General features: G+C 42.3%; 1 protein-coding gene across 6 annotated transcripts in view; it reads right to left on the bottom strand.

Moving 5' to 3' along the window:
• tpp2 (tripeptidyl peptidase 2) overlaps positions 1–17026 on the bottom strand; it is a 149438-nt gene that overhangs the window by 57532 nt on the left and 74880 nt on the right. For all 6 annotated transcript variants that reach the window (XM_069890670.1, XM_069890668.1, XM_069890665.1 and 3 more), the window contains 5 exons: positions 16451–16608; positions 14511–14587; positions 3430–3536; positions 2561–2715; positions 2359–2475 (listed from right to left, as the gene is read on the bottom strand). In XM_069890670.1, coding sequence (XP_069746771.1) covers positions 2359–2475; positions 2561–2715; positions 3430–3536; positions 14511–14587; positions 16451–16608 — 614 coding nt within the window. The remainder of the gene's footprint in view (positions 1–2358; positions 2476–2560; positions 2716–3429; positions 3537–14510; positions 14588–16450; positions 16609–17026) is intronic.

Raw genomic sequence — 17026 nt, 5'->3', positions numbered from 1 at the left:
TAACTAATTTTCATTGGATCCACCAAGCATTCATTACTAATTGAATTCCGTTAAATGAAATTAATTCTTTGGTTTTTAAACACATCAGAAATACATCTGGTATCTGAAAGACATTTGTTGAACTTTGTGCCACAAGTCATCCTTTATCCAAAGAACAAACAAACTTCCATAGAACTTTAGACAACTTTTCTAATAACATATCTTTAAATCTGTGGTCACTAATTCAAGAAAATAATATGCAAGGTAACACAAAATACAACTAGTTTTCTTGTAAATGTGGGGCAGGGCAGAGAAATATTCTTATTCAGTGATTAAAGGCATGATGGCTGATATTATAGGATTTGTTTTGAAAGCTCTTCAAGGAATGATACCACCACTACTCTTTTGGAATAGTAGTAAAATATTACCATGGTTTATGTCAACTCATTTCTAAAGAGCTGTTTGAAACTAAATCCTGCCACCCGATTCAGTAGAGAAAGTAGAAACACTTAACCAAAACACTTAATTGGGCCATTACGTTTCATCAAGAATAAGTTTAAAAAGGTGAAATGACATATATAGAGGGTAAAAGAGGCAGGCAAACAGATTAAGAGGTAATAGGACAGAAGGTGTAAGAAGTGGAGAGAGAGGTAGAAGGAGAAAACATTAGGAAAGGGGGAAATGAAAAGTTAGAGAGAAAACATTATGCACAGGACTAAGTAAAGAAGATATGGAAACAGGGTGGGGTTAACTAAAATGAGGGAAAAAAAAACAATGTTCATGTTGTTAGATTTGAGGCTATCCAGGAAAAAAAATGATGTGTTGTTCCTCAAGTTTACAATTGGCCTCACTGGAACAATGATGAAGCAGAGAACAGATATGACCTTGCAGAATGGAATGTTTGGTTTAAGGAAGCTTAAGTTTAGACTCATCAACAAAGCGTAAGTGTTCCATAAATTGGTCACCCAATCTTTATTTGGTCTCACTTATGTGGAGGAAGCCATACTGGGTACACCAAATGCAGTAGATTAGGTGGAATGATGTGCATGTAAAGCCCTTCCTAACCTGGATGATCTGTTCACTATTTGTGGTCCTGGATGGAGGTAAGGGAGGAGATGTAGCTTAGCATTTAACATCATCATACCAGCAGATCCATGACTGAGGTAAATGATCTGGGATTCTGACCATCCTGCAAAACTGGATCCTCGACTTCCTCATCAGCAAAGCCCACCCAGTGCAGATTGGCAACATTACCTCCTCCATGCTGACCATCAACACAAGGGTACCCCAAGACTGCATGCTTAGTCCCTATTCTATTCCTTACACACTTATAACTGTGTAGCCAAGTTCAGCTCCCACTCAATATACAAATTTGCTAACACCACTACTGTTGGATGAGTAACTGGAAATGATGAGTCAGAATACTGACTGGTGATCGAGAACCTTTCTGGCTGGTGCCAAAATAAAACACTCTTAATGCCGTCAATGCTGAAGGAGCTGATTGTGGATTTTCAGAAGGGAAGGCCGAGGGACAAAGCTCCTGCTCCTCTGCATTGATAGGTGCACATGGAGAGTCAGAACCTTTCGAGTTCTTGGGAGTCCATATCTCAGAAGACTTTCACCTGCTAAGGAGTCTGAGGAGATTTGGCATTTCACAGGATATTCTACTAAACTTCTATCAGGGAAAGTATTTTGGCTGGTTGCATCTTAGCCTGGTTTGCCAATTCAAATACCCAAGAATGCAGAAGGCAGCAGAAGGTCGAACACATAGCCAGGTCCATCAAAGGCTCTGATCTCCCATCAATGACTGACATCGATGTGAGGAGAAGGTGGCCAGTATCTCAAAGGACCTCCATCACCCACCCTGGTCACATCCTCTTCTCACTGCTACCTTTTGGCAGCAAGTACAGAAGTCTAAAAACAAGGTTTCTTTCCTATCAGACTCTTAAACCTCTTCTTGGTACACTAATCACAGACTCCTCTGACAGTACAAAAAGCACTACCTGCAGTATTGCAAGTCACTTTTTTTTGCATTCACATTACTATGAATATTTATTATCTATCTTATTGTTTCTTTTAATGTAATTGAATTAGTTTATTATCATAGCATTTCTTTACAAGTACAGTACCTACTTGGCCACAGCAAGTAAGAATCTTGGTGCATATGTACAATGTGTAAGACAATGAACTCATCATCAAATTAGAATTGCTCAGCTACAGATTAGCACAAAAGAAATAATCTTTTTACACTCTTACATTCTATAGTTACATTACATTATCAGAAAAAAACATAACATCTGACCTCTGAATACAATTTTAACTGAAATTTTACTTAGGATACAATTCAATAATATTTAACAATATAAAGGAAAAACTTACAATGTGCAGTTGAGAGGGTGTGCAAATTATTCCATGGAAGGAAATGGTATAGTTGATATTGACGTCACCAAGACTGGCCCACCAGCGGGCCATACAAAATTCTAGCGTTTTACCATTCTAGTAGAAGTATAAAAAGGAACAAGTTTTCAAAATTAATCTCAAAGTAATAAAAGTATTTTTATGTTATTGAGTTTATGCTTACCAAAACTGGAAATGCCTCACAACATGATCCTCTCTCTAAAAGTGACGTGAATTTATAGAACTCGTTAGTACGATAGGCTTTTTGTTTTTCCAGTTGCACAGCATGAAGGACAAACTTTGAAGATATATCAGGTGAAAGTGATGTAACAGTGACCTCTGTGAGAATAAATTAAAATAATAATGAAACAATCACACTACTTCCTTTACTGAAATAGTAACTACGCAAATTGACGACACTGACAAAGATTATTTTCAGATGAATCAACATGTTATCTGTGTACATAGCCAAATGTGGTTGGTGAAGGAGAAGGAAGTGGGCAATGAGGAACCATATAAAAATGCAAAGTAAACTTTGAGATCTTTCTTGTACTGATGCCAGTTGCTGGCAGTTTTGACATCATGTAGGTCTGATTCTATAGATTTGCAGCACAACACAGCTGAAAACGGAGCAAATTTAGATCAGGTTCCCATCTAAACAAAGGCTGCAGTCATTGCATGCACATCCACAGTCCTTACAATCAAAATGATAAAGATTGCAAAGGCTATGGGATACCTTCCTAATTGTTTTAACTGCCAGGAGTGCAAATAATTCAAATTGTTTACTGGTATAGTCATATTAGTAATGTATCTTGGTCATTGCAAAGTTTCCAATGGTCCTTTACTCAAAGCTGATCCATGTGCAGACTATCAAATTTGAAAAGTTTATTCCATTTGCATCAGCAAACAATTAACAAAGTTGTTCAAATTTTATTTATTTAGTCTCAGCTCATCAAACATACACCAAAAGATCAAGTAGTAATGATAGAATCCATTGGTTTTAGGAAAGGAATCTATTGAATACAAAATGGTTTTCAATTTTGCTGTTCTTACCAGCCCACGAAGCACCATAAGGAACTTCAATAAAGTGTCGTTTGATTTGACCAGATTTAAAGTGAACATCACTGCACACAAGCTCATAATTTGATGTTTCATGTGATCTGTAACAAAGAATTCAAGAAGGGGAGGGGAAGAGAGTGTATATAATTTTAGGAGAACAAAAGCTTAATGCTAAAAAAATGAAAAACAGCTTTTTTAAAAAGTAATTTCAACATGATTAGAATTTGACAACAGCAGTGCAGTCGAAGGAAAAGCCAACCCAATATTTTTGTTTAAACTGCAGTGCATCATGCACAGGGACCTTGATGGAAGTTTGTGCTGAATCAATTACAGTGCCTTTGAAAATTGTAACTTAAAGATATTTCTATTCACAGCTATCTTGTGATCTACAGTGCCCTCCATAATGTTTGGGACAAAGACACCTATTTTTGTTTATTTGCTCCTGTGCTTCACAGTTTTAAATTTCTAATCAAACAATTCACATGTGATTAAAGTGCAGATTCCAGATTTTATTCAAGGATATTTTTATACATTTTGGTTTGACCATGCAGAAATTACAGCACTTTTTATACATGGTCCCCTCATTTCAGGGCACCATAATGTTTAGAAATTTGGTTTCACAGGTGTTTTCTGAGCACTCAGGTCTGTTTAATTGCTTCATTGGTGCAGATATAAGAGGCTAGGCTTGCCTCTAAGCTTTTGATCACCTTTGGAGTCTGTAATTGCCATTTTTCAACGAAGACCAGAGTTGTGCCAATGAAAGTCAAAGAAGACATTATGAGGCTGAAAAACAAGAATAAAACAGTAAGAGACATCACCAAATTTTAGGATGACCAAAATCAACTGTTTGGAACATCATTAAGAAGAAAGAGCGTACTGGTGAGCTCAGTAATCGCATAGGGACTGGCAAGGAAGATATCCACTGTTGATGACAGAAGAATTCTCATCTTAATTAAGAAAAATCCCCATGAGCCTGTCCGACAGATCAGAAACACTCCTCAGGAGTCAGGAGTGGATGAATTAATGAGTAATGTCCACAGAAACTTCATGAACAGAGACTATAGTGGAAGATGCAAATCACTAGTTGGCCACAGAAGCAGAATGGTCGGATTACAGTTTGCCAAGAAGTATTTAAAAAAAAGCCTGCAGAATATTGGAAAAAGTTTTTGAGAACAGTTGAGACCAAGATTAACTTGTCTTAGAGCTACGGCAAAAGCAAAGTGTGGAGGCATAAAGGAACTTCCCAAGATGCAAAGCATACCACCTCATCTGTGAAACACAGTGGATGGGGTGATATGACCTGGGCATGTATAGCTGCCACAGGTACTGGTGCACTTATCTTCATTGATGATGTAACTCCTGATGGCAGTAGCAAAATGAATTCTGAGCTGTATAGAAACATCTGCTCAAGTTCGAGGTAATACCTCCAAACTTATTGGACGGTGCTTCCTCCTACAGCAAGTCAATGATCTCAAACATATTGCTAAAGCAAGAAAGGAGTTTTTCAAATCTAAAAACTGGAAAATTCATGAATGACCAAGTCAGTTACCCAATATAAATCCAATTAAGCATACCTTCATTTGCTGAAGAGAAAACGGAAGTGGATAAGTTCCCAAAACAAGCAAGAGCTGAAGATGGCTGAAGTAGAGGCCTGGCAGAGTATCACTAGAAAAGATATTCAGCACCTGGTGATGTCCATGATTTCATGCAGTCATTAAATATGGTCAAACCAAAATGTATAAATGAATAAAATCTGGAATGTGCACTTCATTCACATGTGAATTGTCTGATTACAAATTTTAAAATGTGGTGCACAGGGGCAAATAAAGGAAAAAAAAACTGTATTTCTCCCAAACATTATGGAGGGCACTGTAAGTCATAATTTTAAGATTGAAAACATCATGCAACAGATTCTGAAGCAGTATTCTGAAATAGCAATTCGGCTGCATTCAGGAATGTGAGATATCACACCCATTCTTAACACTTTAACCATCAGCATCCATAATACATGGACTGTGGAGGTAAATGACAGGAGAGCAAAAAGCACATTTTGACTAGGAAATCCACATCACTTTGGTTCAAGTGGAGTCTTCAAACTTTGCAGGGGCTGTACTGTGACAGAGTATATAGATATGTTTTTGTGAGATAAATTGGGGCAAGGTTTGTTAGTGTGTGTCACATAGAAACACTTTAAAACAGATATTATTTGACATACTAGCTCTTCTAATGCTAGACATATCAGCCCTACAGCCTTTGCAAGAGCTTTGGAGAGTGCCCAAGAGGCTTCACAAAAAGGCAACTAATGAAAGAGTTTGTCGAAGCTGCATATTGCTGTTCTAAGAGGGTCATCTGGTTTTGCAAGCAGAGAGTCAAACAGGCTTTCTCTCAGAGAGAGAGAGAGAGATAGAGAGATAGAAATCAGTTCTACAGTGTTACAGTCAGCAATAGCAGCTGGGAATAGAACAGGACAAGCTTGTAGAAAACCCCATTTGGAAGATGAGTCGGGAGTTCTTAGTTCAGCCTGGTCAAAGCCCTTGTGATTCATGAAAGAGGAGAGGACAAGCTGGCTAATATTTCACTTGGAATAAGAGAAAGAAGAAGGAACTCTGTGATGACCTGAAAGAAATAGGTTATAATCTGGAGAACACTGAGGGGGAAACTTTCTTTGGCAAGACACTGAAGTGGTTGGGTGTCTATCATACAACAAATCTCTCTCTGAAAACCGACCAGAACCTTCCTGAGTGGTAACCATTTACCTTTCAAGCATCAAAGCCTGGTGAACTTTATAAATGTTAAATTCTGTGCACAGTACAAGAATTGCCTGCAACCAATGAACTTGGAGGAATGAGAAGTGAGATTGGACTATGAATCAAAAAAAATTTCTGAACTTAAACACATATTACGTGCGCTTAGAATTAGAAGGGGGTTAAGTTAGGTTAGATAAGTTGATAGTGATAAGTTAAAGTGTGATTCTGTTTTCATGTTTAAAGATAATTAAAAGCAACTTTTGTTTAAGTAGCCATTTGTCTTGGTAAATATCTATTGCTGCTGGGTTTTGGGGTCCTCTGGGCTCGTCACATTTTATGGGGACTTGTCCTTTCGGATTGAAAATTGGAGTTTTTGTGATTTATTAGATAATTGCTTTTTTTTCCCAATCTAATTTAAAGCTTGTGTGTGGAAAAACAGCAGCAATGGATATTGATATATTTTTGTCACAACCATCACCTGCAGAGCAAGACGAAAGAGGAACTGATGGCTATTTATAAGGCATTAAAGCTGACTAAAGTCAAGCATTGGATTAGGCCTCTGAGAAAATCTTACAGTTTACCACCAATACTCTACCCGTCGCTGCAAAAACTGAGTCAAATTAAAAATATAACTTTTTGTGTACTAAAATAGCAACGCGTCTTGCTTTAGAATTAAAAGATGATGGCATAACAGACAGTTTCAATTAGAGAAGTTAAATATTGTGATGGAGGGAAGTAAGAGAATTGAGGCTGTAACCCCTGGGGAGAGGTTTTTGGCTAGTAGAGAGGTAAATCTAGATCCTCCTTTTGATGAGGGAGATATAGATACATATTTTCAGCGTTTTGAAAAGGTTGCTGAGAGCTCAAGATGAAAAAATGGCCTCTTATGCTCCAAAGCGTATTGAAAGGAAAAACACAAATTGCATATTCTAGTTTGTCTGCAGAGCAACTGGCAAATTCTTTGGCTTGGCTTCGTGGACGAAGATTTATGGAGGGGTAAATGTCCACGTCAGCTGCAGGCTCGTTTGTGGCTGACAAGTCCGATGCGGGACAGGCAGACACGGTTGCAGCGGTTGCAGGGGAAAATTGGTGGGTTGGGGATGGGTGTTGGGTTTTTCCTCCTTTGTCTTTTGTCAGTGAGGTGGGCTCTGCGGTCTTCTTCAAAGGAGGTTGCTGCCCGCCGAACTGTGAGGCGTCAAGATGCACGGTTTGAGGCGATATCAGCCCACTGGCGGTGGTCAATGTGGCAGGCACCAAGAGATTTCTTTAGGCAGTCCTTGTACCTCTTCTTTGGTGCACCTCTGACACGATGGCCAGTGGAGAGCTTGCCATATAACACAATCTTGCAGAGGCGATGGTCCTCCATTCTGGAGACGTGACCTACCCAGCGCAGTTGGATATTCAACAGTGTGGATTCGATGCTGTCGGCCTCTGCCATCTCGAGTACTTTGATGTTAAGGATGAAGTCGCTCCAATGAATGTTGAGGATGGAGCGGAGACAACGCTGGTGGAAGCGTTCTAGGAGCCGTAGGTGATGCCAGTAGAGGACCCATGATTCGGAGCCGAACTGGAGTGTGGGTATGACAACGGCTCTGTATACGCTTATCTTTGTGAGGTTTTTCAGTTGGTTGTTTTTCCAGACTTTTTTGTGTAGTCTTCCAAAGGCACTATTTGCCTTGGCGAGTCTGTTGTCTATCTCGTTGTCGATCCTTGCATCCGAAGAAATGGTGCAGCCGAGATAGGTAAACTGGTTGACTGGCAAATTATGCTACTGTTAAACAAGCAGAATTGAAAGCTTATGAGTTGGTTCCAGAAGCATATAGCATAAATTTAGGAGTTTGGTGAAAACATAGAATTAATCTTATATGTATTTTGCTCTGAAAAAATCTGTATATTTTGACCGTTGGTGCATCCCAAAAGGAATAAATAATGATTTTGACAGATTGAGAGAATTGATATTAATTGAGGAAATTAAAAGTTGTGTTCCAAATGAGATAAAATTATACCTGGATGAGAGAGAGATAGGGATGTGGCGGTAAACGGCTTGATTAGCAGACGAATTTGCCCTAATTCACAAAAATACATTTCAGACTAGTGAGCATTTTCAGAGAGTTAATGTGGAACAGATTAATAAACCTGTTCAGAAGGTTAATGTGGAGCAGACTAATAAGCTTGAACTTGAGTCTAGAGAGAATGTTAAGAGAAAAGATGAAGATAAGGTGGGAAAGTACAGAACTCTGGATTTGTATTTCATTTTTGTAAGAAACCTGGTCATGTTATTGCGAATTGTCTAGTAATGAAAGAGAGATGAGAAAAGGAGGATTTACTAGAAGCACGTTTTCAGACAGTTGAATTTAAGGAGAGCAGATGTTCCAAACCTGGTAAGGATGTCATGGATTTTTCAAACCTTTTGGTGTCAGAGGGTTTGTTTCAGTAAAGGAGGGAGAATCACATGTTCCAGTTAAAATTCTTAGAGATACTGGGGCTGCTCAGTCATTGTTATTGGAAAGTGTTTTAACTCTTGACCAGAAGACTGACACAGGGGAGATGACGTTGATTAAAGGGGTTGGATGTGAGGTAGTCAATATCTCTTCACAACATAGTGCTGAATTCAGAATTAGTTAAAGGACCTGTTGTAGGAGGAGTAATTTCAGTTACCCATGCAGGATGTCTCATTTTTATTAGGGATTGATTTGGCAAAGGATAAAGTAGAGTCAGTTTTGAGATTAACAAATCGGTCTAGAAAGGATGAGGTTGAAGAGGATTGTATGAAATATCCTGCATGTGCTGTTACAAGGTCTTTGTCTAAGAAAATGATGAGAGCAGAGGAAGATCCAGTTGATAGAGATTTTCCCAGTGCTTCTGAAATAGTTTTGAAAGAGCAGGTTAATTGTGAGAATAAGGATTTTTCTTTGTCAAGGAAAGAGCTAATTCAGCAACAGAAAACAGATACAGATCTTGTTGACTTAAGGGACAAAGCACTAAATGAACAGATTAAAGAAATGGCTTGTGGATAGGATATTACATGAAGGGTGAATAGGGTAATTGTAGATGAGAAAATGGAGACCTCTTGATATTCCTACTATTGAAGAGTGGGGGGTGATTCACCAGGTGGCTGTTCCAAGAAATTATCGGAATGAAATTTTAAGTTTGGCCCACAGTACACCTCTGGGTGGTCATCTTGGTGTAAACAAAACCATGTATAAGATTTTGAGACAATTTTTCTGCCCTGGTTTGAGGAAGGATGTTGTAAATTGGTGCCGGACAAGTCATTTTTGTCAGGTTGTGGGGAAACTTAACCAGGGTTCTCCAGTAGCTGCATTGCAACCTATTCCTGTTGTTGGGGAACATTTCACTAGGGTTATTGTGGATTGTGTAGGTCCCCTGCCTAAAACTAAGTCTGTGAATCAGTACTTATTAACAATTAAGTGTACAGTGTCAAGATTCTCAGAGGCTATACCATTAAAGAATATTAAAGCCAAAACAGTGGTAAAGGCTCTGGAAAGATTTTTCAGTTTTTGGATTACCTAAGGAGATCCAGAGTGATCAAGGATCTAATTTTATGTCTGGATTGCTTTAGCAGTTGATTTAATTTGGGAATAAAACAGATAACTTTATTTAAGGCCAGGAGAAATCCCTCACAATGCCCAAATAATGACTATTTTGAAAATAGGGACATCTGCACTAAGTTCTTGGACAGTTTCTATGGCTATTATAAATCTTTCAAGGATGAACTTTGAGAGAATTTAAATCTTATGCTTGAAAAGCATGATTATTGAAATGCTATTTGTGCAAATCTATTTGTATAATTCTTAAAATACAACCCTGTAGCATGCCCTCATGAGCGCATCGAGCTGACACAGGAAATGGGCGTTGAACGCAGTGACCTGCAAAGCATCGTGTGGGCTGAAATGCCCATTTCCACAGGATGCCGGCAGAATGGTGAAACTGGCCAATCACCACCAATGGATGACAGGCCACCAATTGTGGCCCAGGCATCTGAGGTAACCAACCAGCAGCCAGCCCACTCAAGCCACGCCCCGTTGGTGATGCGGCCTAGCTGACTAATAAAAGGCAGAGCTGCTACTGAATAAACTCAAGTGTCGAATACACTCTACTGGAGTGTGCGTCTTTTTTCTCCTGTGGATTCGAGCTACAGCCTTAGGGCTATAACCGAGCATTAACCCCGACTGGTCCAAAGAGCGTTTTGGACCCGAAGATGATCTGCGATGAACGCCATAGCGCTGAAGCTGCCCGGCTTCTGGAAGTCGTAACCATGGGTATGGTTCCACCATGCTGAGGTTCAATTTGCCATTTGACAGATCTCCGCCAAACAAATGGGCTACTACCACATGGTGAGCGCTCTCGACCTGGAAACTGCAGCCCGCATCATCAACTTCCTCCAGCAACTCCTGGAACAAGGAAGGTCGGTGCCCATCAAAGAGCTGTTAACCCACCCTTTTGGGCTCTCAAAGCACGAGCGTGCTGCCCGATTGTTGCCTATCGACAGTTTGGGGGACCGGGCCCCTTCTGCCCTCATGAGCGACATGCTCACTCTCAATGATGGCCACACCCCCAGCCCACCGTTCCAGCAGATCTTGTTGGAGAGGCTGCGCAAGGCCATCCACAGCTCATCGTGGAGGAAATCTTCGATGACCTCAGGAGGGTGGCTGTCTGAGCAGACCTGCTATGGGTGGCAAAGAAGGACACCTGCGATTTGCTCGAGCAGGTGACAGCACCGCATCAACAGCGCCTGGCCAGGAAGACCACTGACCGACCGACTGACTACCCGAATGCCACGCCCCGCCAGTGAGCAGTACTGTTTCCATTACCGACGATAGGGTTCCGAGGCCCGTTGATGCCACTCCCCACGTGTTCCAGGGAAATGCCCAGGCCGGCGTCGTTAATGGCTGCGATAACCAGCCAACTGCATATCCTGGTACACATTCAAGACTCCCTGCCGGGCTGACATTTCTTGGTGGACACTGGGACACAATACAGCATCATTCCCCGGATCAGCTTAAAGGTCCGCTTTAGCAAAGAGGGCTGGGTGCTCCGAGCGACAAACGGCTTCAACATCCGAACATTCGCCACCCGCACCATTCCCCTTCACTTTGGGGACAGACAATTCATTAATTGGTACAGATTTTCAGAGGGCCAACTCAATCCTGGTGATATCAAGGGGCACTGGCTGGAGCACACCCGGACATTTCAGTCACTCTCGCTCAAGGGCAGTGAACTTACCAGCCCCCACCTGCACTCAGTGAGTACTGCTGACAAATAATTCGCTCAGGTCCTAGCAGAATTCCCCTCCATTACCATGCCTCACTTCCATTCAGCAGAAACCAAACATGGAGTGAGGTACCAAATCGTTAGAGGGCCCTCCCCTCAACACCAGGGCGCAGCATCTCCCCCCTGAGAATCTCAACCTAGCCAGGGACGAGTTCAAAAAGATGGAGGAACTTGGTGTTGTGCGGTACTTCGATTGTCCTTGGGCCTCCCCTCTCCACATATTTTCCCAAGGCAGTGGGCGGTTGGAGGTCGTGCGGAGACTACCGTCACCTCAACGTGGCCACCATACTAGAAAGATATCCCATGTCCCATACTTAAGACTTCACCACTAACCTGCAAGGGGCACGGATATTTTCAAAGGTGGATCTCATCAGGGCTATTACCAGATGCTAGTACACCCCAAAGACACCCCAAAAATCGCCATCAAAACTCCCTTTGGATTGTTTGAATTTCTCTGGGTTAAAAAATGCCACTCAGACTTTCCAGAGGCTGATGGATGCTGGGGGCCGGGATCTGTATTTTGCCTTTGTCTACCTCATCGATTTTTTAAATTGCCAGCCACACCCGTACTGAGGGAGTCGCCTACTTGAAACAATTATTCTCCAGGCTGAGTGATTTCAGCCTAACTATCAACCTGGCCAAGTGCCAGTTTTATCGACTTCCTGAGCAATCGTATTGACCAACATGGAGCCAGACCGTTACCCACTAAGGTGGATGCTATTCGCTCTTTCCCCATGCCATCGACGTTGAAGGGACTACAAGAGTTTGCAGGTATGGTCAACTTTTATCACTGCTTCATTCCTGCAGTGGCCTGCATCATGAGCCCACACTTTCCCCTTATGGCAGAACCCAGTAAAAATATACAATGTACCCAGGAGGTGACCTACCAGGCCACCAAAAACACCCCAGCCAATGCCACCCTCCTGGTGCACCCACGGTCATATGCCCCGACCTCCCTCATGACAAACACTCCAGCATTGTCGTCGGGGGTGAATGGACAATGGAAACTGCTGGCCTTTTTCAGTAAACACCTCAGGCCACCAGAGCTCCAGTACAGTGCCTTTGATAGAGAACTGTTGGCCTTTATACCTGGCAATTCAGCACTTTCATTACTACCTGGAGGGCAGGAAGTTCCAAATTTACATGGACCATAAACCCTTTACCTTTCCTTCAGTAAGGTGTCAGATCCAGTCAGCCGGGCAACAGCGGCACCTGTCCTACATTTCTGAATTTATAATGGGTGTTGAACATATAGCCAGCAAATCCAACATGGTGGCCGATGCCCTATCCCATCTGGCTATCTACCCCTGGCATCGACTACGTGGCCCTGGCTGATGCGCAGCAAGCAGACCCTGACATTCTGGCATACCGGACAGCACTCGCTGGCTTACAACTGAAGGCCATCCAGATCAACCCCGGCAATCGCACACTGCTCTGTGACATCTCACCATGTTATTCCAACTGCATGGAAGAGGTGGGTTTTCGACTTGGACCACAACTTGGGTCACTACAGGCAAAATGGTTGTGAACAGGTATGTCTGGCATGGCCTCTGCAAAGAGGTTGCCCTGTGAGCCAGGACCTGTACTCAGTGCCAGTGATCTAAAATCCAGACGTATCAAAGCTCCACCACAGATATTCAAGCTAGCACGTTGCCACTTCAGCCACATGCACATTGACATTGTGAGGCCCCTACCCGTATCCAGAGGCGCTCGTTACCTTCTCACAATGGTCGACTGGATGACCAGAGACGGTGCCACTATCAGAGTCTTCCACAGAAGCATGCGCATGGGCTTTACTCAACACTTGGGTAGCGTGTTTTGGGGTTCCCGAACGCCTTACATGAGACAGGGCAGCCCAAGGCCTGGGGACCCAACTCCACCATATCACGGCATATCACCCACAGGCAAACGGGTTGCTGGAGAGGTTCTACACACACCTTAAGCCAGTCTTAATGGCACGTCTTACTGCGCCTAACTGGGCTGATGAACTCCCTTGGGTCCTGTTAGGCATCCGCACCACACCAGGGAGGTTCTTGAGGGATCTTCTGCCGAGTTAGTTAACTGCCCACCCCTAGTTATACTGGGCAAATTCATGATGACCCCTGAAGACTTATGGGAGACCCCGGTGACCACATTGACCCAACTACTTAAGCGCCTAGGCACCCTGGCCTCTGATAAACCTAGACTACACGGCCAACCCTCCACTTATGTCCCAAAGAACTTTATTGACTGCATATACAGGTTTGTTCGGTGCGGGGCTCACCGGCCACCTCTACAGCAGCCTTACGAGAGGGCATACCATGTCATTAGACACAACAACTCCACCTGTGTTTTGGACACTGGTGGCAGGAAAGAGATTTCCACAATCGACCAGTTGAAACTGGCCTACTTGGACTTTGATCAGCCCATCACTCACCCAACCCCACGGCGCAAGGGTCAGCCTCCTAAAAACAGTGCCTGATCACCGGTTCTGGGGGTGGGGGGTGCATTGTGTAGCTACCCGCGCCTCAGGCTGACACAGGAAATAGCCGTTGAATGCAGCAACCAGCAAAGCATCATGCGGGATGAAACTCCCATTTCCATAGGCCGCCAGCAGAGCAGTGAAGCTGGCTAATCACCACTGGTGGAACGCAAGGGGCTCAATTGGGTCCCAGGCATCCAAGGTAACCAATCGGCAGCCGGCCCAAACAAGCCAAATGGCCGATCTGACTATAAAAGGCAGAACTGCCACTGAATAAACTCAGTGTCGAATAAACTCTACTGTGTGTGTGTGTGTGTGTGTGTGTGTGTGTGTGTGTGTGTGTGTGTGTGTGTGTGTGTGTGTGTGTGTGTGTGTGTGTGTGTCTTCTGCAGATTCGACCTACAGCCTTAGGGCTACAACCGAGAGCTATAACCTAACTGTAGCCGTAGCGACCTCGCTACAACTCATTAATATCTCATCATTCAGTTATAGCGCAGTAGAATTAGAACAATATGAAATCATGACCATGTAAAGGCTATAATAAAATAAATGAATTTATAAACAGGTTTATTTACCTTATGGGTACAATGACTGTGATTGGAAGTCTAAACAAAGGTCCTGCGTCAGGAGTAGTGGTATCATATCCACAAACCTGGAACAAATGAATAATGACAACATGTGCAAGTGAAATAATCAAACCATGGATATGTGGTGGGGTGGGGGAGTTGGACAATATTTTATTTTCGACAGATGCCCAACATTATATGAGATTCCAGTATAATCTTAACAATGGTTTATAAAGGAAGGCATGTGTGCATGACAATGGGATGCTGGCAATTGTACAAATATAAAAACCTCATTTGTGTACAGGTTGTACCTTTTCAATCGGGCAATGCTGGGACCTGGCCATTGCTGGACCACATAAAATGATGGAAAACAGAAATTGACCCCTCAAGGAACCCCCTATGTAAACATAACAAAAGTAGAACAAAGCTTAAAACAGGAAATAATACTGTGGGGTTTAGCGGTTAGCACCACGCCTTTACAGCGCCAGCAGTCGGGACCAGGGTTCAAGTCTCACACTATCTGTAAGGAGTTTGTATTAATGGTGGCAGATTCAACCTTTTACAGCACCAGCGATCGGGAATGGGGTTTGAGTCCTGCATCGTACAGGTATATACCACTTAACGTCCATGATATGTTCTGTGAAATTGGATGTTATGCAATGTGGATGTTGTGCAAACACCATATTATATAATTAGCAAAGCTATATGGGATACTGTGGTGTACCTGTAAACTTTTTATGTTAAGTTGGGATAAACAAAAAGTGTGGGGACCGACATGGGGCTGTGGGAAGAGAGCAGGACAGTGGGATCAGCGTGGGGATTCACACGGAGCTGTGGGGAGAGAGTGGGGTAGTGCGATCAATGGAGACTGACATGGAGCTATGGAGAGAGAGCGGAACAGTGAGGTCAGTGTGGAGACTGATGCGGGATTGTGGGGAGAGAGAGGGACAGTGCGATCAGTGTGGGGATTGATACAGGGCTGTGGGGAGAGAGCGGGCCAGTGGGATCATTGTGGGGACTGGCACAGGGCTGTGGGGAGAGAGCGAAGCAGTGGGATCAGTGTGGGAACTGATGCAGGGTTGTGGGGACTGATGCAGGGTTGTGGGGAGAGCTTGGAGCAGTGGGATTAGTTGGGACAGATACAGGGCTGTAGAAAGACAGTACAGTTAGATCAGTTTGGATATTAATATACAATTTCCTATAGCTTTTACTAAATTGCTGCAGACTTACTGGCGATAACTTAATAATTATGGGACCTCGGACATGTATGTGGTCAGACGTTTCCTGAACGAACATTAAGCAGCACATATCTAAACATGCTGGACCATGGGAGTTACCAGACCACACAGCACCGAATAAGAGAGGTACAACCTGTATTACTTTATCAAGCACAACGTGACATGGTTAACGAGTCTCAGAAAAGTGCACAAGTTTAAAAATTAAGGCAATGACATGGAACTCAAAGAAATTATGATACAATATTTTAAAAATTATTCATTTAGATGGGAATCACACTGGTATCTGTGAGAACTGAAATTGAAGGTGAGTGGAGAGGGACAGGGGAAAATCATTCAAACAAAAGGAACATTTATTGAGAATAATGCAAATAATTGTAATAAAATGAAGCAAAAGAAATAACAGAAATAAGGTTCTTTTAATTTCCACTGCCTAAAGAAACACATTTGGAAGTAAGAACTCAAAACTGCTGAATGAGCTCAGCAGGTCTTGCATCCTCCACAGGATGTAAAGATATATAACCAATGTTTCAGAACTGAGGTCTTCATCATGGTATGGTCAGGCCTGAAACTTTAAAAAAAAATCTTTACCTTCTGTGGACGCTGTGAGACCTGCTGAATTCTTCCAGCATTTTTGTGTTTTTACTACAATTACAGCATCTGCAGACTTTCATGTCTCACAACATTTAGAAGTACTGTTTTTTCCCAAGATACCTCAGTAAAATGCACCCCTTCACGAAGGCCAGATGGATTCACTCGTATGGTTATGTGTCTACATTGATTCATCAATTCTAGATGACTGGGGCATTGAATCCATGAAGCATTGCATGTTAGTGCTAAGTGAAGTTGGAGAGATATACGTTCAGAGTTTTCTGTCAAAATAATTAAGAGAACAAAATAAGTAAAACGGATAAAAAATAATGTTATCTTTGGAGACCTGTAGTCCACCTCCATTTTGTGCAAACAGTTGTTACCAACTGGACTGGCAGAAATCACACATGTAAATCTCCTGTGACATTGTTCAAGTTAAATCAAATGATCACCTGCTTTACATGACACTGCAACATTAGGTAATGCTTTATTCTTTTGGGCAAAACAAACCATATTTCAGGATTCAAAATATAACGTAAAAAAATGAAAACTGAGATGATTTGAGTTAAATTGTCATTCAATTTACCTTACTATTTCTTTCTATAAACATACTTATTTCTAACATTATTCAAGTTGGACATTAGGTCTCCTTTTTCAATCCATTGCTTGTATACAGGTACTTAAATTATTTTGGATGGG

This window comes from Narcine bancroftii, chromosome 7 (genome assembly GCF_036971445.1).
Source record: "Narcine bancroftii isolate sNarBan1 chromosome 7, sNarBan1.hap1, whole genome shotgun sequence".
NCBI classification, from domain to species: domain Eukaryota; kingdom Metazoa; phylum Chordata; class Chondrichthyes; order Torpediniformes; family Narcinidae; genus Narcine; species Narcine bancroftii.
Note: the sequence above shows the minus strand (reverse complement) of the source record. Positions and strands in the feature narration are given on the sequence as shown.